Source organism: Acanthochromis polyacanthus, chromosome 19, assembly GCF_021347895.1.
Source record: "Acanthochromis polyacanthus isolate Apoly-LR-REF ecotype Palm Island chromosome 19, KAUST_Apoly_ChrSc, whole genome shotgun sequence".
Taxonomy (NCBI): Eukaryota; Metazoa; Chordata; class Actinopteri; family Pomacentridae; genus Acanthochromis; species Acanthochromis polyacanthus.
The window spans coordinates 10754756-10780223 of record NC_067131.1 but is presented as its reverse complement, the minus strand read 5'-3'; the positions used below and the strand labels follow the sequence as shown (position 1 = coordinate 10780223).

The 25468-nt window shown below is 40.8% G+C and overlaps 1 protein-coding gene across 1 annotated transcript; it reads right to left on the bottom strand.

Moving 5' to 3' along the window:
- Positions 1-6480: 6480 nt before the first annotated feature.
- On the bottom strand, positions 6481-22524 carry cpn1 (carboxypeptidase N, polypeptide 1). The gene is made up of 9 exons (XM_022206131.2): positions 22013-22524; positions 18735-18931; positions 17013-17168; positions 12173-12349; positions 11941-12052; positions 9394-9533; positions 8621-8720; positions 7152-7270; positions 6481-6935 (listed from the first exon to the last, which is right to left on the bottom strand). Exons 1-9 carry the CDS (start codon positions 22245-22247, stop codon positions 6825-6827), a joined length of 1347 nt encoding a protein of 448 aa, XP_022061823.1. The 5' UTR covers positions 22248-22524; the 3' UTR covers positions 6481-6824.
- Positions 22525-25468: the final 2944 nt, after the last annotated feature.

Here is a 25468-nt window from a genome sequence, read left to right as displayed (position 1 = left end):
AGACAACTACTCTCTCACCTTGCATGGGCCAGTAGTTTGTTTTTTAAACTGTGTCTTCGGGCAGTTGGTTTGCAACAGTCTCCAGTAGGGGCAAGACCGATTTGTGGCACTGGCAGCTAGCAGTGACACTTTTTGTGGCACCGCCGCGGTGCCACGGTTAATGCCACTGTGCAGTGACACTTTTTGTGGCACCGCTGCCGTGCCACGGTTAATGCCACTGTGTGGGCGAGATGCCACTGCCGCAGCCGCATTTCCAGTGGCCTCTGGAGATGCCAGCAGAGGTGCCACGGTTAATGTCACTGTTTAGGGCAGGGGTCGGCAAGTAGATGTGGCTTCGGGACAAAATGTTTGTAAAGAATCGAACAGCGGGCCAACCTGCGAGGGGGTGCGCTCCGATTCCGCGAGCGGGGGGCGGGGGGGAGGGGCGATACCGCGAGCAGCGGAGCTTCTACAGCTGATCGCTGCTGCTTGGGACACACGTCTCAATTCTGATCACAGATGTATTAAAAATGACTCCCGAGACACACACATGTTTTGCACACACTGTTGCTCAGTGAAATCTGGCTGGTACAACCGTGTCCGACCAGTAGCGCAAACGCGGAAATGCCCGGCAGCAGCCGACCACGCGAGTTTCGTGTTGCGGCGACGGACTGGCTTGGCTCCGTGCCAAATCAAATTTTCAAAATCATCTGGCGGGCCAGATATTATTCCTGACGGGCCAGTTTTGGCCCGCGGGCCGCCAGTTACCAACCACTAAACAGTGACATTAACCGTGGCATCTCGCCTAAACAGCGGTAAAAGTACTGGTATTAACCGTGGCATGTTCCCTAAACAGTGGCATTAACCGTGGAATCTCTGCTGGCATCTCCAGAGGCCACTGGAAATGCCGCTGCGGCAGTGGCATCTCGCCCAAACAGTGGCATTAACTGTGGCACTGCGGCGGTGCCACAAAAACTGTCACTGCACAGTGGCATTAACCGTGGCATCCGGCGCAGTGCCACAGAAAGTGTCACTGCACAGTGGCATTAACCGTGGCACCGCAGCGGTGCCACAAAAAGTGTCACTGCTGGCTGCCAGTGCCACAAATCGGACTTGCTGTCTGTCACAGGTAGGTTGTACTGGGTCACCATTATACCATTAATGGTGTTGGTCATGGGGCAGTTTGAAAATATTACCGATCCTATGCAGGTTTTAAGCGTGAATATAACATATATTGAAGATTAAATTAGAACTGATTAGTGTAGTTTTAACAGTCACTCACAGAGACACAGCTGATTTTCCTGTATTTGATCACTCTTACTACATGCTTTAAACCCAATTTAAGCATTTCAAGAAATGATTCTTCCTCATGTCTAAACCAAACCAGCACACCCAGTGAAGGCAACGAGAGCAAGACAGGAAGTGGTTTCACGCATCTGAGAGAAAAAAATGTGGCTGTAAATATAAAAGTATGCCACATGCTTGTGTATATCCTACATGACACGACTGGACTCAGGGGCACACAAACCCAAATGCAACACAAGTTCAGTATTATAGCTATAGTTTTATAGTGCTGAAGAATACTCAACAGGTAGAGTGTTGATATGGTAAATATTTGCTTTAATGCTACTTAAATATGAAACTACTACACCTACAAAACATCGCATGTCAGTGTCCTGTTTTTATGCATCTGTTAAACTTGTATTTATACCGAGTCATTGAGTCAGCACCAGAAAGAATTAACTTTTTGGTGAAAAGTCATCTTATCTACCATCTATATCCCTCTGAGCTCATATTGTGCTCCAATGAAGCTCCAAATGCCCTTGTAGAGTGCATTCAATCAGTCAGTTCATCAACAAACCAGTCTATCTAAATCAGTCTCAAAAGATGTGTAACTTATATTTGCAATCTTTATATCAATAACTGACTCTAAATTGCCCGTGAGTGTGATTGTTCGTCTGTATATGTAGCCCTGCGACAGACTGGCGACCTGTCCAGGGTGTCCCCTGCCTTCGCCCGAGTCAGCTGGGATAGGCTCCAGCACCCCCCGCGACCCTAGTGAGGATAAAGCGGTGTATGGAGGATGGATGGAGGATGGATATCAATAACTGCTCATATTAGTGTCATTTTTTATTCCCTTACTAATTCCACTATATCTAACACAGACAATACAGAAAAACATTATTTCATATATGGAGAAGCACTGCAACAAATCTCATAAACTGTATATGGGGCATTTGGCCAAAGCTAAGCCGCTATGAAATATATTTTTTAGCTTTTAGAATCCATCCATCCATTCTCTATACACCGCTTTATCCTCACTAGGGTCACGGGGGGTGCTGGAGCCTATCCCAGCTGACTCGGGCGAAGGCAGGGGACACCCTGGACAGGTCGCCAGTCTGTCACAGGGCTACATATACAGACGAACAATCACACTCGCATTCACACCTACGGGCAATTTAGAATAGTCAATTACCTCAGCATATTTTTGGACTGTAGGAGGAAGCCGGAGTAAGCTTTTAGAATTACCTCACTAAATCAATGAGTAGCTGTCCTATAACTTCCTAAAAGTCCTGGTCCGCCAGTGTCACAGAACTTCTCCATCAACTCTGAGTCAATCAACGTGGGTACATCAGTATAGGAGATGCTTGGAACTGTCCGACCTCAAGTGGGCTTCATTGACGACACATTTCGCCAAGTCTACACAAGTGCACACCGACACATGCACACACTCATCCATGCTACAGCTGGGAACCCTCCAGATCAGTGACTGTGTATGAAATGCCACCTTTGTCTCCCGTCACAGTGGCCACTTTCATCCGAGGGCAGTATGTGGGTCTATTGCTGTCTTTTTCAGTATTTGCCGCCAATTGAGCGTCACTATAATGCGCTGGATGCAGGGAACACACTGGCCGCCGCACAACCATCCTATTGTGTTTTCTCTGAGAAACATCAGCTGTGACGAAGTAGGCAAATAAATGAAAACGACTGTGCTCCGTTATTGTAGTTACGGGTTGATAGGTCAGATGTCTGGAACTGGATGAATTAAAGATTATTGTGACTCAGTTTTATGATGACAATGGCTTTAATGCTGTGTATGGTAAAAAAAAATAATTGTGCTTTCCTGCCGGATGCAAGTAAAAATCTTTCATTTTTGTTTGATATTATCAGAACATCAACACACTCACAACTGTAGATTATGAATATTTTGCACATATAAAAACCCTGTCCAAAATCATTTTTTCTGCCTATACTAGGATATATGCAAGACTTTTATTTTCTACTTACAGACAAATATGAGCAGGATAGATAAAAATCAGTGCAATATTGATACTTCCTTATGGGTATTTCTATTCATGAAACAAGAGGAATTTTGATGATCAGAGCTAGTGCTTTTTCTTATTTTCCACTGATGTTGCTTAAATATTTGTACTATCCCCTTCGTTGCTCTACCAACACTAATGTTCTCCCCCTGTGGGATTAATAAAATTTTCTCTCTCCTAAAAAACATTTGAATTTTTTAAGTCTGATCTTTAAAATGCTCTCATCTACAATGCAGTCTCTCACCATTACTTACTACTTTATGAACTAATGATCATAAAGGTTATAAAACGTGACTCCAGTGAAGCTTGTGGCTGAAATTTAACACACCCTTATATAAATAGGTGGAGATACGAGATTAGAAGCTAAAGATAAGCATAAGATAATGTTTAAAAATGCAGCTGTAAAACTTTAATTTGCATCACTACTGCTCATAATACTAGTAGCAGTGCGGCTGTATTGTTTGGCCATACTGGTGCAGGTGGTTGGTGCTAGAAAAGTGGCTTTTTGTGTACTTAGTGTTGCCTCATATTGAATAATGTGTCTGCGGCTCCTTGTTTGTTTTAGTGGAACTTCAGGATCACTGTCATAAGTTCACCCGGTGCCCAGTGACGTGCGCTTTTCCTCTTTCCTGTTCATCAGAAGCCAGCTGTTGTTGCATTCTGTAGTGGCTGTGAATGGCACAGGGAAAAAACAAGCTGAGAGATGACTTGTTTAAGAGTTCAGTCCACTATGAACAGAGTTGAAGCTTGTAAAGAACTTTTGTTTTTCACTTTAGAGGATTGTTCTCTAGTCAACGAAACAAAATGTACAAAATGTGCTGCTCACAAGCTGTAGAAATCCTAACTGTTTAAACAGTTTGGCGTCTACATTTTGAAAATTAGATCGAATCAAAGCTTTAATAGGCCTGCAGTAGAATTCTCTGTTCATTTTAGTTCACTTTGTTCTTGCTGGTGTCAGGTTAGTGTCTCTGGTGCCACCTCCAGGATGTTGAAACTCACTCTTGTCACTTCAGTTTGTTCTGTACATCTCATCTGTTTTGAGATTGTTTCTTGCATCTTGCTCTTTTTTTCCAAACTGCTTCAATGTCCTGCTCATTTGAACTTCCAATAAATAGAAGAATGGCGTCAGCAGGATTGTGGGTGTTGTTCCGAGATGCAATCAAATGCATCTTCCACTTCCACATGTATCCAGAACTGATCTCTGTGGCATCAAACAAGAAAATATCCTGACATTCTAATAAAGGTATATGAAGATACTACATGTTTTAAAAAAGTGCTACAAATGAAACAGCTCTACTGAACTGTTCCTCAGATTGAAGAGCAGGAAAAGAGGAGCTGTAACGAACAATCACTTTATTGCAAACAACCTGCTATTTTTTTCCTCAATCAGTTCATTTTTTGATTAATAAAGCATCGGAAAGCACCAGAAAAAGGCCACCACAACATCCTTGAGCAGGTTTTAACATTATCAAACGCCGAATTTTATTTTCAATTCACTATGAGGATAAACCACCACATCTTCACACTGAAAAAGCAACCACGAGATACTTCTGTGCATTTATGCTTGAAAAAATACATGAAAGATGAATTGTTTACTTACTTCATCGTTGTAAATGTCAGATAAATTGTAAATTATAGTCTTCTGATGGCTAACACTTAAATTAGCGCCCTTGGAGAGCGGAATGAGGTATGAAAATGTTAAATATGCATTATTATCTGGTGAGTTATATTTATTTGCATTGGTTCTAAACATGATTAATATGTGAACATGATTTGTATCTGAATGATTTGTGAAACTATAGTGAGGAATTTTGCATTCTCCTGTTTTATTCTGTAGTTTTCACGGTGTATGTGATACGTGGTGTTTGTCGAGAGAGAATAAATCGACACCCGTTTGAAACTCTTTGCATCTTGCTGAATTAATCCAAGGGGCCACTAAATAAATCTTTTTTAATCACTGTAGCTCTAATAAAAAGACTAAAGTTGAACAACAGTAACAAGCATTTGAGCAGATGAAGTAACTGGAAGTGGGTTTGATGATGACCAGTGGAAAACATATTCCAATTTTTTGATTCCAAAACTTGATCATAGCTGGTTTAGCTGCACCAAAACAGATTTTTCTGACTGAATATTAAATGAATCATGATCAGTTATCAGTTCTAGGACACAGATGGACATGCTTTGCATCTTTCTCTTGTGCAACAGCGACATCTATTGTTTGTAGCTTGAAAGCTGAGACATTTTATCACGAGGCTGTGTATTATTTCCAGATGACCAAAAGTGTGAAATCTGAAACGTCATGTAGTTTTTAAACTTAGTAATGTAGATTTTCACTGAAATGTTCATTGAACTAATGATATAGGTTATATTATATGCTGACACTCCCAACTCAGTGTTTATATTTGATATAATGTGCTCAGTACATGTATGCAGTGTTAACTTTCTTTTTTCAGTGCATTGAATCTAAAAATATCATGTTCTTTTTTTTCAAATATCAAAAGAAAGATGCAAATGTTAGATATGAATATATTATATTCAATGTTTAGTGTCAAAGTATTTTTATTATAAGTTTGAAGCTTGGAATTCCACACAGCAATGAAAGCTTTACAAGAGTATTTGTTGTTTAAATTTGAACTAGAACTATGTACCCGATTCTGCTTTACATCTTCAGTGATGTTCTTTCTGTTTTACTCTTTTTTTGGCTGTTTTCTTGTTGAATTGATAGTCAGTTCCAGCAACAATTTTATTTCTTTTGGATCAGGATAAAGGGGTTAATTATCTCATAAACGTAGTGTTTCATTTAGTTTAACAAATGGAAATGTCTGGCTGTGGGTTCCTCAACTTCCAGTTACGATTTGTGGGCTTTGAGTAATTTCTTTCTGGTAAAAGACAATCTGTAAGAGACTTTTTAAGCCACTAAACGTGATAATTGACATCTACTTCAACACAATAGGTCCACCATAGAATTTATTAACAGGTTTTGTTTTATTTTTTTTTATTCTGTTGGTTTTTGTTCTTATATTTTGTTATTTGCATGTGATGCTTTGCGTCTGCCTCTTTATATTACAATGAAAATACCATTAAAAACGGCTAAAGAATTATTGTTGTTCATATTTAAGTGCCTTAAAGAACAACAAGAGAGGAAAAAGGAGAAACAGTGTACAGAGCTGGCAAATAATGACAGTAAAAACATTCTTTTATTTCCACTTTCAGCTGTCATCAAATTATAGTAATCAAAGCAACAAAAAAAAGTCCTTTACAAATACAGGGTAGCTGTGTTCATACAAATCAACACTGTTACATAAATACACCAGGCTTGCACCAATTCCTTAACACAGACACACAGTTTATACTTATTAACAAACAAACAGACAGGTTTGACATATATAACCCTAGGACTACAAAGGTATATTATGGTCATTTTTCATTTCCATAATTTGTACGTGTACGTGAGTGTGTGTTTTGTGTGACATCTTCAGTGTACGTGTGTTTTGTGTGACGTCTCAGTTTATTGTCCATGTCTCATCTCGGGCCGAGCTTCAAGGGAGCCTTCGGAGACGAGAGGTTCTTCTTTCCATGGTGGGGCTTTCCTTTCAGGTTTTGTTTCGGTGCTGTTTTCAAGTAAAAATGAAGCTGTAAAGAGAAGAGAATTGTTTAAAAAAAAAGTGAGAGAGCATATTTGCAACCCGTAAGAAGAGACAGACATACAAACATTAATCACAAGCTTCATCCGGTTCTGGAAAAGCACATCTGGATGGTTTGTGGCCTGAGTTTTCTTCTAAAAAAGTACATTCCTCACATGCATTCAACATATGCATTCATTTCTTAATCGCACATGAAGAGACGAACCTGTATGGCCTCAGCGGGTCCCACTGTGACAGTGCTGGTAGACGGGAGGTAACCTGATGCAGAGGCTGTCACGGTGTAGGTTCCTGGTAGCAGGAGTCTGAAATAGTCACCATCCACTCCTGGAGAAGCACAAAAATGTTTTTTAAAAAAAAGCATGAAAAGCTGATGCATTCAATTCATCTGTTTTAAATATAATTTCAATGCATAACGTATTCCTAATGCAAAAGAAAAAATATCATTGGTAACATGCTCTGTAACACAATCCAAAATAGAAATGCTTTATCGATCCACAAGGCAAGTATTTATAAAAATATATAGTATTTCTAATAATGGAAGCATGTATTATCAGCACAAATGTACTTTGTATCAAAATAAAAGCACACATTATTCTGAAACAACTGCCTTCTGTTCGAGTTATAAAATTATTTAATATTAATTTAGATGTTTATTATAGTAGTAGTGGTGCAATAATGTGAACAATATATTAATGTTTTACCAGATCATAGAGGTTTTATACACTGCTACATTATTCAGTTTACTGTACAACAAAACATCATATTTAATGTGTTCATTTGCAGGTTTTTAAAATCTTAATATACAACGAAAGTACTGATTTTTGTGCTGTGCGATTTTACGAAATACGAATACAATTGTTCAATATTTCTCTCTCAAATGCATTTCAGTAAGTCAGACATCTCATATTTGTGCTTAATTCATAAGATTCAAAGGATTTTGTTTACTTGAGTACCTAAAGTTGAGTGAACACAAGACATATTTACTGCCTTGAGAACAACCACAGGGAAACATTTGGGAATCAAAGCTGACATTTAAAAATAGAAGATCGTATTCAATATTACAAAAGTAATTTGGTGCAAAAAAAAACAATGTAAAAATGCATCTTCAAAGAGCATTTCCTATTTCAGTGACAAAAGTATTGTACAAGTATTGACCAAACTGTCAAAAATAAATGCTGTTTAAGGAGGTTATCCCTCACATTGTGATTTCACTGGCAACCCAGTCCTGCTTTTTAAGAGCATTTCCATCACAGACCAGCAGAGGAGGTCTTGTTCCATTCCAATGTGAGGACTGACTGCATTTCTTGTCTAAGAAACAGGCTGAGGAATCCATAGTGGCCTCGATGCGTTTGGCCTACAAAGAGTTTGAAATTTAGTTGTTTCCCCCCACAGTCTGTAGAGTCTTTTTGCCAATAAGTGCAAAGAAGTGCCGACTTTCATTCCAAAATGTTACATTTTTCCAACAGTTCCTAGACAGTCAAGGTGGCCCTTGCTGAGTTTGCTGCCATCATTCATGCAGATGGCCTTGTCTCTCCTTGGAATGAATAATAATGGATGCTCTTCAAGAGGCAGATCATTTTCCACAAATCTAACTTGCATACCTTTTCCACTCTGGAGTCAGGGGATGAAGAGAATACAGAGTAAAATCATTTTTGTGTTCTAAGGGACTCTCACCGCTGGTCACGTCGTGGTTGATGCCAGAGACTGAGATTTCAGCGTTTCCAATAGGATTGTTGTTCTCATCATACACCATGCCTTTTATCCCATGATGCACCTAAAAAAGGAGAAAGATTTGAGTTAGTATCCCTTTTTTCCATGCTATGACACCCTAAAGTTCCTGAGCTAACTGAAAAATGGAAAATATCTGGGCTACATGAAGAAATCGTAGTGCTTTTCAGCGTTGCAACAGAACACAGCACTGATTGCAAGTCATATCAGGTCATAAATGTTATTTCCAAAGCTATTTTCCCAAAATCTGAGACCTGAGTGACCTTCCTCAGTCTCAGTAGGCTTTAACAAACATGCAGAAAAAAGCAAAACCAAACCAGTATCTTCAGTTTGGTTTGTTTAATCAGTGCTGTGGAGACATGCCTCCCTGATCCCTCTCTTCTGGCTCCAGAAACACTATTAGTAGCAAAATATCCCTGTTTTTTTTATCGCTGTCAGCTGAAGGACACTTTGTCTTCAAAACAAAGCTTCTTTTCAGGCGTGACATGAAGGTAAAAGTCAGTTTGCTTGTATTACACCGAATTTCACGCTGCTCACTTTATCCTGGAAACCCCTGCCAATGTTTACAAGAAGCCAAAGTATTAGACTCCTGACTGTTGGCAGTTGGAGTTTTTGTGTGTAGCTCTGTGTGTGTATGTGTGCATTAAGTTGTAAAATTGAAATCCTTTATTGACATAACTGTAGTTTGCCAAATTGTGAGTGTATGCGTGCATTCTGACCTGTTCCAGGTATGAAACCAGGGCTTCTCGGTTGCCCAGCCATTCTCTGGGCAGTGCTGACGCCGGAGGAAACTTAGCGCAGCTCAGCTCCAGAGTGATCTCGAAGCAGTTTGTGTACAGGTAGTTGAAGTCCTGCATGCCTGAAACACACACAGTATGTCTGAAATGTGAAATGAAAGCACTGATGTGCAACTGGGTGCATTTTTTAAAAATTAGAAGTGGTTAAAATTGACCTCAGTTGGCCTCATAAAGAGAGTTTTAATGAGTGATTCATGAGTGAGAATAAAATTTACTTCCCTCATAAGCCTTTAAGATGGATTTTTTGGGTTATGCAGCTTTGCAAAATTTTACAATACCACCCTACTTTCCATCAAAGACCAAATGCATATGAGGCCAGCATTGGGAGGGAAGGTTCAAGTATAACCTCACAGACCATGACATAACACTTGGAGCATAAAGTAGCTGTTAAAATAAACATGACATGCCCCTACTAAATGAAACTGTGGGTGTTTTCATCCAATTCAAAGACTTGCATTACTCAGCCAAACACATTCCAAAGAAGAATCCAGACCAGCCCAGACCAGGACTTACACATCAAAGACTGAGTATTGTTTCTGCTGCACTTACAGATTATCCCAGCCCAAATTGAATACATGCCCAGGCAGTTTGTAGAACTTGGTGTTTTGCAGCTTCCAGGAACTCTGTGGCAAAATATTACTGGATGCATTCATCAAAATCTTAAGATGAAGGCTCCCAACGCGTAAACCAAACAGGGGAGGATGAGGAGTTTACTGTTGGTGCCAGAGCTTGTATAACTCCTAATTTGCTTGTTGAGAAAATTGTATTGATCCTAACCCTCAGTGGAATGCCAAAATAAAGCTATAATGTCCACTGTTTTTAGTTTCATACTAGAGGAAAGCAAATCTGTTGTTTGGATGAGACGTTTAAGTCATTTACATGATAAAATAAGTGTATCAGGTGCAGACGAAAGGGTCATAAGACAAAATGTGACACTTAATGGATGAAAGTTTACTGAATAAACAGTAAAATCTCAGTTAGAGAGCTAAAAAGGTTATTAAGCTAACAACACACATGTTCAGATGGATGACAAATTAAAGGAAAAGTCGATAAAAAGCGTCTTAGCAAGCTGCTGGGCCACCACATGTATCCAGCCTCAATACACCTTAGTTTTGATTCTCCACATTTCTGGAAAACTACTAGAGGGACGAAGCAGCATTTTTCCAACTCATATTCCCTTATTTGGTGTTTAGATGATGCTGGTGTAGAGCACTATCTAATGTAATCAAACTCCCCCACAGGTGTTCCGTTTGGGTGCGTTTTAGTGACCGAGAATTCACATTTTCATACTCATTAAATCAGTTAGTGACCCCATTCAAGGGTGACTCCCATCAGGATAAAGACTATCACTCTGATCAACTTGATTTGCCGTGACAAGTTGTTTAACTTTAAGTGAAAGTATTTTTGAGGTTGTGGGCCACTAATAGGATGACTAAGGGGACTTCTGTATAAGTGATTTCTGCTGTATTTCCTTTTATTTTGGCTCAAAAGTGTTGTCAGATTGCCAAACAACACAGAGAAGGCAGAGGATGGATGATGAAAACATGCATTCGGTGTTAGTTTAATTAGTCAGCAGAGAAAGCATTTCTGTAGATTTAAATGTTAGAATAAAAAACAAGAATAAACTACTGTGGTGTTGGAGACAGCTGAACCTCATGATTTAACTCTCCGGCTTTGTTAAAATCTCAAAAGTCGTCACCACTGTCAGTCTTTGAGGTTGTCCATGGCAGTATTACTCCCCTGTTTGTGGCAAACTGCCTTCTGATGGTGGCTAATGGCGTCATTTACAGACTTGAGTTAAACCGGAGAGTCACTGAGTGCAGATGTTAGTGCGCAGGAGGTGAAGAGGTTAAAGGCAACAGAGGCCTCAGCGATTTCATGACGACACTGGGACAGCGTGCCTTGCAGGCCAGCGAAAGCATTTCATTCACGCTGAAGTCGATGCCAGAGCCTTCCATCATTCAGGCAGGTGGCCTTGTCTTTCTTTGGGATGATAATGGACGTCCTTCAGCACATGGCAGCTTTACATGCCAACAGGGAACAATCCGTTTTGTACGAGGTGGTAGCGAGTCAGAGTTGTGCTTTATGGTTCTTCACATTCAGGTAGTTGACCCGTGTTCATCAGCTGTGGCTATATCTGGGTTGTGCTACATACTTCCATCTCTTTTACTGAGTCAGTGTTTACATTGTGTGCCGGTGCAAGCTGGAATATTGGTGATCAATGCTTCTCTGGAGGCACAAATCAATTAGTATTTCTGGCCTGATACCTACAATAACTACATTTAGCAAAACACATTAATTCTTGAAATCCAGTCGCAATAACAAAGTAAAGATAGCTTGATATACCACTGAACAATGCTAATGAATTTCCCCCCATGTGGTTGATTCGGTGACCCAACTGGACACAAACAAACTCAGGAAAAGTTTCATAAATACAGTGGGGTCTCTTGAGCCTTTAGATTTGGATACCTTTGGACAGAGAGTACCAGCTGGCTCCATTGGTGATACCCTCATCAAAGAAGTCTCCGCAGTTCCAGCCTTTGTGCATCCAGCTGTGAGCGTACGAGTAGGTCCTCGCCAACTGTCGTCACACAGAAAACACACATGGGCTCACGCATCCACATGCTTGAACACGCTCAGCAGACAGTGGTGAGATCAAACGTGTGCAACATCTGGAGAGAATTTTTAATCGGCTGCACACCTTTCTGAAGATTTTGTCATCTGGAGTGGCTGCATAAGTGGTCCTTCCTCGGATGCGGGGGTCTCTTGACTTGTCGAAGGGGTAATTGGCCACCACAGCTCCTCCGTGGAGGTTCGCCGACAGAACAAAGTTGTAGTTTTGCATCCATTTGATGACCGCCAAAGTCTCTGGTTCGACCTGGGGAGGATATTCAGAGACAAAGTTGAAAAGAAAGTAAGTCTTGGGGTTGGAGGACATTGCACAAGATACATGGATCCCTGTTAAAAAGATGTTTCCCTGTTAAAAGGGTGTTTTTCCTTTGCCTCTGTCGCCTTTGGGCTTGCTCTGGGGGTCAGGCATATGGGTTCTGTAAAGCGTCTTGAGACAATTTGACTGTAATTGGTGCTATGTAAATAAAATTGAATTGAAATAAATTGAGTTATATATTAATGCAGACACAGGCACACTAATGTAACTACTTTTTGCAGTGCAGTTTTTATAGGAAGTTCTCCATCAAATGTACGATTTATTTTTGTAAAATCATTTGAAGTATTTCATCCACATTCAGTTCATTGATTCTTTCCAATTCCTTAAAATATGCGAGCCAATGTCATTTAGCAGCCTGTCAAACTGCCTGTATATTGTCTATTAACTTACACTTAAGCATTACAGACTGTCTTCACTTCACCCCAGACTTATTCCAAACAACATCAGTGGACTGACATCTGGTTTTCTTTTCACTCAAAACCACAGGCTCCTCTGTTTGGCTGGTTATCTGGACAAATACTAGTTTTCTCTGCTTTGCCATATGCACATATTTTCTCTCTCTTATTCACTGTAAGGCATGCAGGTTAATCATTAGGCAAAAAATCTTTCTCAAGATTCTCCACCCTTCCTCTTATCCTTATCTCATGTTATCTGGCCTCTAAAAGAGCCAGACATGGTTAGTATTTGGTTAAAGAATCCTCCTTTTCTATTTGTGAGGCATTTAAGGGCTTTTACAAGATTGGGCAAGAGCTAAGAAAAGCTGCTACGATGGAAACAGCAGTTACTCTGATGGAAAAATCAACAATATGCAAACAACAGTAACATTGGTTTGCACACCCTCGGCTGTTTTTGAGGTTACAGAAGGCCGTCTTCTTGTTAATTAATTCATCCAATTCTGCACGAGTAGGTTCAGCCTTAGCCAGATGGCCTCCCCAATGCACACTCTTAAACCTTTAAATTCCACTTTGGGCTGTAATTTATTTTCCCTGTCAGTGCTAACTATCATCACACATGCTCGACCGTATATCATGTTTGGAGACAAAGAGTAATACCTCTCCTTGAATACGGTATGTAGGACAATAAACACAGTCTGGCTGTTTAAGAATAAGCAGTCCGATCAGTGACCTTGAACACAGCAGCTGTAACCAAGAAGCAGGATTTCTGTTTTGGGTGTTGGCAGGTATTTATTATCTGTGGATCTTTATATACACCAACCTTTGAAGTTAAAGCTGTCGCCACGGTGTAGGGTTACATATGAAGGACACACATGCATGTCTCTGTGCTATAAAACTCAGATAACTGCAGAGCATACTGTCCCATTCACACATGACGGATCATTTAGACAATTTGAAGTTAGTTTTCACACTGAATCAGGGATATCCTCAGTTAATAGTGGATGGGTGTGCTTCATGGTGGGCTTTTGTTTCAGAGGCTGTGTTAATACTTTAACAACAAACTCTGCTGTATGGAACATTTCTTTAAAAACTGATTCTTTCGTGGAGTTAACAATAAAGAAAATAAAATAACTGTTTGTGATAAACAGTAATCAGGCTTTTGCAATTAGATCCTTCGTGCTCTGAAACTCCCTGCCTTCTAAACTCACTAAATCTCCACCTTTTTTGCAGTCTCTTCTTAAACCTTTCCTCTTTGTGAAAGCTTGTGAGACAGTTTGATGCATGTTTTCATTTGCACTTTTGATTAGTATTTATTGGATTTTGATTGATTTTACAGCTTTTACGTTCTCTGGGCTCGTGTAGTTTGATCTTTTAGTCCTGGATTTTACTTCTTTATTTTCATGAATGTAACTTTGTTAAGAAAAATGCTATGTAAACAACATTTATTGTGAAAGATGGCTTTTTTGCTTGTTAGCAGAATTGAGAATAAAAGCAGTAACACCCTGGGCATCACTACACCTTTATATTTGTCAGCAAACTAAGGTGTTAAGGTTTATCCTACAGGCCCAAAAGTATATTTCTCACATTTTTGCTGTCTTACTTCGCCATGTTTTGTGCAGCACTGCTCCAGGATGAAGGAAAAAGTGACGATTTTTCATTACACTCATTCCTCTGAATGAATCACTTGGCTCCACCGGTAAATGCAGCATGGCTGGGCCTGCAGGCGAGCACTGGGCTTGTGGCTTCATGTAGTCAGTGAGAATGTAATCCTGACCAGCATGAATGAAGTAGCTGTAACAGTGACACAGTTACTCTTTTGTGTTTCCCTGTCAGGAGGCAGTCATGTGTGGAGCTCACCAGCCCCCAAATAGAAGGATTCACCGTTTTGGTTTACCGACACATTTTCAATTAAAGCCTAGCAAATAGGAAAAAAACATTAATAAAATGCTTTTCATTTTACATGGCAATAATATACTGAAATGTAAAAAGAAACAGTACTAATATGAGTTCTTCACTGAAGTCACACCTCATCAAAAACTGCTTTAACAGTCAAGCGGTTATTTTGAGAAAAGAGAAATCATTCTTTCCTTCCTTTTTTAGAGTATCCGTCCTCGATACAGTTTCCTGTCTATTGTTTAAGGACACTATGTCCTTTTTGCCTGACTCTAGTTGTAGATTGGTTAAGTTTTGGAATTCCTGTACTGATTACATCCAAAAGAAAACGGACTCAGCTGCAACTTCGCAATATGCATCGCTGTGTGTATTTGTCATATACATTGACCCCCTCTTTGTCTGACTGTCAGCAGATGGACTAGTATGTACTGCAATACAGTACATACAATACAGCTTTGAGCTGAAAAACCAAATGACATTTTCTGGGGAGATGTGACATTTCCATTAATTTGCTGAAAAGAGGCACTATATTAGACTTTTAATAATGCGACCTTTATATTACTGATAAGATTATATTACTACTAACAACAAGTAGATTATATTTTAAAGTATTAAAATAAAAACAGAGTGTATTTTTAAAAGTATGAAAAAGTAGATTATATTACTACTTTTTCATTCGAAATACAATGTTTGTATTACATCTTTATCTGTTTTTGATAATGTAATATCAAACCGACGGATAACAGTTACATAAGACTGAGTTAGTACATATTAACTACACGGCTGTGAACATTATTAATGCATTGGCACTCATACATATGGTAAATCTAGTCAATATTGTTTGAATGAGGTGGAAATAAACACCTTTATAAATATATTTGATCTTTGGAAGGATTTTTTTTTCATTATATTTGCAGAAATGTCACAGTATCCTGCAGTAATAACATTTAATGTCCTCAAAAGGAGAAACCAATATAGAAGAAAAACTCAAGGAACTAATCACAAACAGAAGCCATTTCAGTGTCTGGTTGGAGATAAGAACGACTGCAGACGAGACACCCCCGAGGATCTGACCTTAATACTTACAATGTACTCCTTGGCAGACTGTTAGCAATAGTTTGACAGCACATGCTCTCATATTTCCCTCTTCTGTTCATTTTACACTTCAGTGACTTAAAATAGGCCGTTCAATCAGCCAGAACCGAGCCATGTCTCTCCCACAGCCATTCTCAACCATGCTATTTACTCTGAAATATCGAGCCACAGTTTATTCCCTGTGTAAGTGGAGTGGGCTTCAGTCGTCTCAGAGCGAGAAAAATATCCACAACCAGAGCCTCTTTAGTTGTTCACTACCCCCTTGGAAAAGAGTGAAGGGGTAAAAGTAGCTATTATTTAAAAAGGAAAAAAAAGTGCCTGTGCTTTTGACTGACTTGGCAACGAGCAGATGATTTTGAATGAAATCACAGGTTTGTAAGCTATGCAGAGAGTCGGCCAGTACCTCAGGGTAGCAGGTAACAGTTACATTCTGAGGCAGCGGAGCAGGTCAGCTCAACTTCTCATGGTGGTGATGAAGAGACAAAAATGTTTAGGCTGAGGCTGAAAGTTTTCATATACACCGCATATATCTTATCAGGTGTTATGACTTCTGGAGTGAGAAGGCATGAAAGGAGCTCTGTTCCTCACTTTTTATAAGCATTTAGTGAGCTCCTGCATTAAAAACACACACAAAAAGACACACTTCTGACTGTATCGTGGATAAAATTGGGATCTTGGACCTATTTTTGAAGATTCTTCTGCTCCAGTTTGAGCTGGAAAGACTGAAGCTGCCGTTTTGCCCACCTGTGAGCGACCTCCATCTGATCCCGATGAAGGAAAGCACAGTTTATACGTGGAGAAATAAGCTCTCGAGTAACACAAGCAAACGCATCCATCCAAATGCGTCAGACTGTAAAAGCGCACGCAAACATTCGCAGCATGAAACAGACACCCTTTCGAGGGATTTGCTGCTTACTGTTTGAATTTATGGACATTTTCTATTAATTTAGCTGAAGCGAAACTGGTACCGGAATCTGATCCGAACCAATTTCTTCATGTCAACAAAGCTAAAGCCAAGATAACTACGGAGCTCTGTTCCAGTTGCTCATTATTCAGCTCCATATTCAAACACTGCTCACACAAGCATGAGAAATGTGCTCATCCATCTTCCTCACTCCGACTCTGACCCACATAGGCTTGTGCTCATACATCCACATTTTGCTCAGAGACTTGACACACAGATTCCTCGGTGTGTATCCAGCAGCACTGACCTGATGCTCCCAGTTGTCCGGCAGTGGCAGGTGGTGGTTTCGCCCGTTGGTTTTCTCGTAGTAGTACATGAGGGCGTTCAGGTCTGGAAAGTTGCGGTTCAGATCGATTTCTCTGGAGTTTCCTCGACCTACCAGGTAGCCGTTGAACTCTGGACCCTGTTAACCCACAGACAAAAAAAAAATGCCAGGCTTTTTTGGGGTAACTTTAGTTTAGGAGTGATTGAATGATTTTGGCTTCTGACATAAGATTTCACGCTATGATTGCCTGGAAGCAGTAGAGGAAAACTGACTTATTATTCCCCAACCTGCAGGGGCCATACATAAGGCAACAACAGTGAAATATTTTCCGAGAGATTCTTCTCGGTCAAAGCATTTAAGCCACAATGATTTATTAATATGATTCCCAAAGGATTTTAAAACGTGAAGACGAAGCGAACAAAAAAAAATCCAAGACAAGGGCTGAGTTCCTGCCACAATAAAAGGCTTTTAATATTGCATGTCTGACACAACATCGAAGTATTTTTATATACTTAATGGCTTTATATTTGTACTTTGAGTGAAATGTCTTCGGATTGAAGTTCTCCATAGAATCCCGAGGACTTTGATGATCCCTTAATTTTGTATCTTTTGTCATTATTAGAACAAAATGTTAACTTTTTCTATACTTTGGTTTACGATAAAATACCTGCAGAACCAATTACCTTTCATTTACCTCAGCTTTACTTTGCATATGCAAATTAGAAAATGTTTGCACACTTTTGCACATTCTAAACTGAGACAGCAAATATTATTCCTGCTGAGCATCGACTTGTTAAAGAGCCTTGTGATTTCCTTTTTTGTTTGCAATTGTTAAAAAGGCCTTTAATCTTTGAGTGGCACTTGAAAAAATGTTTTGCTTCCATCTTTATAAAGACGTTCTTCTTTGACGTGACAGCAGTATATTCAGAAAACAAACACAATCATTCAAAAATACTGTCATCTGGGATTCACAGTATGTCACTGTAATCCACCTGACAGAGCTGAATGACACTGGCACTCTAAACATTTTCTGATGTCGCGGGCATGAAAAGACTTTCTGTTTTGTTTTTGCTTTTCCTCAAAAGTGAAATTAGTACCCGTAGCTAACACTATGTCATCCAGGATGCTGGAAAACGAAACAGCCTCGCCATTGTTGTCCAGATGCTGCTGCACCCAAACATCTGTTGATGCAACAAATTACAGTGCAGCGCGCATGTGTCGTCTGATTGGCAAAGAGAGGGACTGCCATGTGCAACTGGTCACTTCAGGATATATAATTAGTCTCAGAGAGGTTGTGTGCACGTGTATGTGTTTTTGTTGCTGAAGGTTGCATGTGATTGTTGTTTCACGGTCCATAATTAACCCTGATGGAAAGCAGGGGGCTTTAGCAGAGAGCTGATAGATGGGGTTATTATAGACATTTGCAGCATTAGCGACTCTTTGTTGCTTCCTTTAGTCACACACACATTAAAAAAGGACTCATATGTGTTGCTTTAACTTGTAGGTGTTTCATTTCACCCAGTGACTTCAACATTTCTAATATTTACACTGGTGAGAGCACAATCAGGGAAAAATGTAGACATTTTTTCTCCATAAGTAGGGGGATGACTGCTTAAGAAAACAGCCAGAGGTGTCTTCTGTGGGGGATTTTCTCTGGTTTTTCTGTTTTTTGGCACATAAAAGCATGCCCGGGGTGTACATTACCTGTCTGGCAGCCACCTCATAGCCATCAGGGTTCATGGAGGGCAGGATGTGGATGCGCGTGTCATGGATCAGCCTCATGATCCGCTGGTTTCCGGCCCGATACTCCTCGCACAGGAACTGTGAGAACTTAATGAGAAGCTCCCGGCCGAGCACCTCGTTGCCGTGCATGTTGCCCACGTACTTGAACTCGGGCTCCACTGGGGAGGAAGTGGAGAAGTGGAAGCGGGGCAAGAAGTTAAAAAGCTGCATAGAGCTGCCAAGCGGGACATTTATAATGACTGCCTGAGTGAACACATATACCAGGCTTTGCAAAAGTTCTGTTACACGGTTTCATGATCTTTAGAGACGTTTACATGTCGGAGTGAAAAATTCCATTAAATAAACTGAAAGTTCTACCTTGTAGGCAGGTGTCCTTAATACAATTTTTTTTCTCCGGTGAAATTGTCAAGATGGAAGTCAAAAGAGTTGAGATATCTGCTCTCCTTCATGCTGGCCACAACAAGTCTGACAGAGCCAAGCAGCTGAACATCAGCCGGATGACCGTCCACAGAGTCGTGGAGAGGCTCAAGAATGGTGAAGATCTTTCAGATGATCTTTCAAGAATGGTGAAGACCTGAAAGATCTTCACCATTCTTTAGCCTCTCCACGACTCTGTGGACGGTCATCCGGCTGATGTTCAGCACAAAGGAGAGCAGATATCTCAACTCTTTTGATTTCCATCTTGATACAACTTCACCGGAGAAAAAAATTTGTATTAAGGACACCTGCCTATGAGGTAGAACTTTCAGTTTATTTAATGGAATTTTTCACTCCGACATGTAAACGTCTATAAAGATCATGAAACCGAGTGTAACAGAACTTTTGCAAAGCCCGGTATATATATGAGAGCACTCACCAAATAGGAATACTGTACGCTCATTAGCTAGGCTGTCTTTTTCATGTTTCAGTGCTTATTTCTTATTCATTTTTCAGTGAGTTACATAATGTTGCGGGATGTAAATTTGGTCAACAGCTTCTGGTCAGCTTCTGGAGTGAAACAAGTAAGGGAGCTGTGCTTAGTTCTTGCACTTTTGTGATAAAAGCACTGAAATGTTTATGTATTAAATGCTAAATATAGTATAGTGGTGGCAAGTCAATTACACTGCAATATCAACAGATTTAAGACTCTGTGAAAACACTGCAGACCCACTATTCTTGTTTTTAAATGCCAGATATATCATCTTTTTTTTTAGTATGCATTGTTTTTCCTTGTCAAAACTTGTCACCTATACCCACAATGCAATTGAACCACTTACAATCCATTGCAGATTTAAGTGTGTTGTTTTAACGGCCTCAAGCAGAGACAGAAGAAGGATGCAAAGCTAAACTCACCTCTTTCTATCCACACTGTCAGATATATTTCACTTGGTAAACTTGCCAAACTTTAAAACAGTACGTCAAACACCTCTTTCTGGATCCACAAAATAACTTTTACTGATTCTAATGTGACTTCAATGCAGCGTGACAATTGCTACAGTGAGCTACTGGTCATATTAGACGGAGTGAGGATGGAGCAGCAAAACTACTCCTATTTATTTATTGGCTTTTTATTTCAAGGAGGAACATTGTGACCGTGTTTTGCATAACTGCAATCTCCTGATAAGGATATTTCCTGAAAAATGTCAGCGCCTGGGAGTGAGTGCGCTTAGGAATGATTTGGGGAAGGTCATGTGGCATTCTCATGGGCATCTGTCACTGATTGGGTGAGCCACCAATCCAAACAGTCTCCCTCTCTGTATCGTGTTCTCTCCTCCCACGGGTCCCTCCATTAATCACTGCTGCGGTGCTGAGAGAAACCCCCAAACTTTAGCTACTGCTGAACACTGGCTGAACAGCTGAACATGATTTTGCACCGAAACGGCAGCTTTTCAGTTTGTAACAGTTTGCACTTCTGTTGTTAAAAAGAAAAAGTAAATTGTTGGCTTTTTTTTGGAAGAGTTGGCTATTGTGAGGTCAAGTGGATACTTCCCAATTTATCAACCCCCTTCACTAATTGCTTCAGGCATCCAAATGGCAGCTTGGCCACTGCAATTCACCTCCTTTTCTTTAACATGGCGCCAACTGGCCTGGAGTTCAGAAAACACTGCTGGCTCTAGTGTGCAGCTTTAAACACACTCAGCAGCATGTGAAAGACATGAACTTCCTAAAGGGTGCAGGATAGTTGACCCAGACAAGACCTCAGGTCACTTACACCCCCCCCCCCCCCCCCCCCCCCACACACACACACCCCGCCTCGTGAAGTGTACAGTTCCTGTTTTTCACCCTTGGTCACCTTGCAACAGAAAGGCACACATCCTTCTATTCTACTGAAGGAAGCCCCTACTTGTGCAAAAAAAAAAAAAATGCAAGCTCAGCCACAGCCAAAAAAGCATTCCCTGCAGTCATCCTGTTTTTTTTTTCCTTCTATTAAAATTGCAAGAATGGAAAAATCTTCCAGATCACTTACATATGATATCACCATCTGGCTCATTTCCAATGCAAACATCAGACATAATGAGGTGATGGTTTTCAATTTGCAAGCCATATGCAAAAATAAACACCTGAAGAGCTGATTGAGTGGTTAGGAGAGGAGGGGAGAAAAACAAGCCGAGCTTTTGAAATAGTGGGTTCAGGGTTAAAGCTTTGTTGACTCAAAGTGAACCTCTCTGTCATCTGCTCAGCTTTGAATAACACCCCGCACTTTGTCAGTGGTTGGATGGCAAAAAATTTGAAATGAATCACAGATGTTGACTCATTTCTTTCACTTTTGCCTTTACTTTTTCAATTTGGATTTTCCACAGCTTACGGTCACCGATGTTTTGCAAAGGAGCCAGCTTGGGATCTCTCCTTGTTTTTTTGTCTCCACTGTTGAGCCACACAGTGATTCAGCTTCAAAAAGCCAAAAAAGCTTGCATTTCATCTCCTCGGGACAAAACCAGAGCCCCCACAGACTGCTCTGTCTCCTGCCAGCTATGTTCTCACTCCCAGCAGCGAGAAGTACTGAACAAATGAGCAGCCAGTGACATGGCCTGTGCATTTGAAATCGCACACAGTCCATTAAAATGCATTTGCTGCACCGCTAGATCATTGTGTCAAGTTTGTTTGTCAAGTCGGAATTCAGTTGCTGCACTCTTTATGAATAACTCCCTACTCTTTCCAACATGCAGCTTGATTTAACACACTTTTCATTTACAGAATAAAACCCAGCCAACATTTCTTTTTCCTCCACTGGCCAAATAATGAATCAGGTGTTTACTCACATGCTTCATGGATGCCTGGGTTATCACTGAACTCCAGCACATAGAGGTGGCGCCCCTCCACGCTGCGCCCGATGCTGTATATGCGTGTGATGTAGGGGCATTCGTTCTGCACTGCAAACAGGGCTCGTACCATGTCCTCATACCGGTGATGCTGGAAGTCTGAGCCGGACACCCGGAGTCCCATCAGCCCCAGCAGGAGAGCACAGAGCCAGGGAAGAGTCCACCACTGCTGCATGGTCCCCCTCAGCCCAGGTTGTGCAAGCACAGGAGAGGCCGGTGAAGAGGCTGCCTACACAACTATACAAAACACTCAGTAGCAGATGGATCTGCCTCTTTACACACTAAACATACTGCTCAGTCCCTGCTTGCTCTTTTCCTTTCTTGTACCCCTTCTTTCTCCAGCTCTGCCTCCTCCCACATACAGTCCTCACAGTGAAGAGCAAGTAAGGACAGCCCCCCGCTCCTTCTTTGTCTCACTCTCCTCCTCCAACAGCTGCTTCTCTCCCTCTCTTTCCCTTTGGGTCCTTGTCAAGTACATGCTACTTGCTTTATTAGCGCTTTCGAATGCTTCTTCTGCTTCAAGTAGTCCCCCCCTGGGCTCTCTGCACACACACAATCTGAATTTCTTTCTGTCTCTGAGACACTCATTTTCTATCCCTTTCTTTGTCTTTAACTTCTTGTTCTGTGCTCCCTTTCCTGGGAAAGAGGGGTTGTTTCCACGGCACTGCTTTCCCCAACCCCTGCAGCCCTCAATCATCCATTCATTAACTCTTAAGTCAACACACAACCCCTGTGTCTGAGTGTGTGTGTGTGTCTGAGTGTGTGTGTGCATGCATGTGGGCCTGCGCTCCTCAGATGAATCAGTGTGAAAGCTCTTTCGCAACCTTTGGACTGGTTTTGTTGCTCGGTTTTCCCAAAGCGCGCGCTCACACACACACACATAAGAAAACATACCCACACATGCTCTTGTGGCCCTGAGAAGAAGGACCAAATGCTGCAATTAAACTTCTGAAAGGCTCAGGTTGATGCCAAGGCACATGCCCCCCCCCCCTCCACAAATACACACATATATGCTGCAGAATGTGCAAGGGGTGCTGTCAATCAAACCTGCAGGAGAAAAGTGTAGCCTTTTCCTCGCACAATGTTGTGCAACTGCTCATGGAAGCTTCAGAAAAGCGAGAAGGAAAGGCAAAGGTGAAGTGAGAGAAAGAGCTGCAGATGGAAAATTAAGCAACAGGAGGCAACAGGAAGGAGAAGAGTCAAAGGAGAGGAAGAGAGGAAGGACAGGGATGGAGAGAAAGCAGCAGAAAAAGGATGAAAAAGAGACAATTTTAGGCAAAGGCAATCACAGTGGTTTCAGTGCATAGTAATGTGCTATTCTGTTACTGATTTTTCTCATATTGTAAACCTGAAACCGTCTCACATCACATGACGTCAATGCTTTTCTAATTAACGAGCTAAAGTGAATGCATTGGAGCAGTCTCTGCAAGTGATTGTGTTTCTTCTGCTTCATTGTTTGCACATGGTATGCCTCAAAGCTCCACTCTCCACTCCAACAATGCTTATATGTAACTCCCAGCTGGCTGAAACAGCCCCAGAAAAATGCGATTAAGTCACAAGTGTCCGGCAAAAATCAAATGTTGCGAAACATCCCTCTGCTGCAGAGATAATAGGATTGTGACCCTGAATTCTTACAAACTCTTGACGTCGTAACAACACGCATAAAACCTGAGTGAGAGAAGCTGAACTTGAATTGCAACCTTGAGTGGCTGTAAGCAGTACTGTGGTGTTTTAATTTCGTGAAAGCCGTAAAAACTGTACAGTGTTTCCTCTCGACAAGCTAATCTATGTGTGCATTCCTCTGCAGCAGCATCAAGTCAACAAACATGCATTAAGTGTTCATGATCGTCTTTGCTGAAACTAAAATTCCAAGTCTGAAAATGAAGCTGAAAACCTGCAAGAGAATGTGTCTGATTCTCACATGTAGATGCATCATTCACTCAGTCAGATGCTCTCAGTGGCTCTGAAGGCCACATATTGTAAGAAAATGACACCTGGTGGACATATATGACACTACAACCATGGACAATGGTTGATTTTGTTATGGAATACTAGCCTATGTTTTGTTTAATTAGCACATATAAATGTTTAGAATAATACATCTATAAGTTATTGTTATATGTAACTATATTTTTGAGTAATAACGATGTTAAAGCTAGTTGATATTTTGCATTTACAACATGAACAAAAACTATGTTTGACCTGTGCTTTAGGTTACCTTCTTTCATTCAATTACAATTGACCTGTGCATTAATCAGATTAAATCTATTGAAGTCCAGAGGACGAGCAAGGAGAAGCAGTGGAGAGCTCACTGTAGACACAATAAAAGAAAAAAACCTACAGAAAAGAAAGTGTGCAATAAGGTTTTACATCAATATTCTTCCCAATAATCATCTGTATTTTGAGTCTGTGGAACTTTTGGAGGAAGAAATCTAAATTAAAGCTGCAAGCAGCATTGGATGGGTCCTCGCATCGTTGCTGGTCGGCGAATCCACACATGCCCACCAGGTGGCGCTGAGACCGAGAGTGTATTTCAGGCTGTGGATATCATCATGGCTGGACTCTGATCACACATGTAAAATTTCGGGCAGATTGACGCACGTATGGGGCAGTTACACAGCATTTGTTGTCCATCCACCAGGTGGTGCTATGACTCTGACTCTATATTGATCTATTGATGACATCAGGACCAAACTCTGATCACTCATGTAAAATTTCAGTCAGATTAGAGCATGTATAGGCCACTTATACACTATTTACTGTCTAGCCACAAGGTGGCGCTATGACTGTATATCAGCATTAATGACCACTTTTTCAATTTTACAGGGGGCGCTATGGAGCCATTTTGCCACACATGGGCGCAACTGACATAAAATATCAAATTTTTCACCAATTCTGGATGTGCATGCAAAGTTTGATGCGTTTTGGGGTATGTTTAGGCCGCCAAAGTGGAGTTTGAAAAGACGGGAAAGAGTAAAGAAGAAGAAAAAGAAACCCGAGGTTTCAATAGGGTCCTTCGGCACCGTCAGTGCTCGGACCCTAATAACCTCAGTTGGATTTTATGTTTTTAAAAGCATCAGTGTTATTTAAAGCAACAATCAAATGCATATTTAAAAATCCAATATGGAGAATGAGTAATCTGGTTGCAGATGCTGGTTGCAGATTCATAACCCTGTGTTTCTAAGTGTGTAAAGGAACTCTACTGTGTTTGCAAAACACAGGAAAGTCCTCTTTAAAGCCAGTATTGTCCATTCTGATTTGCTGTAGAAACGTGGCAGCGCAACATTTTGGACTCTTTATGCAGATATGAAGGCCTCATTTAAAAGATAATAAAACATCCTAAACTTTGGATGAGTATGCATGCAAACATTATGATGGAAAGCATCTTGTGTTACA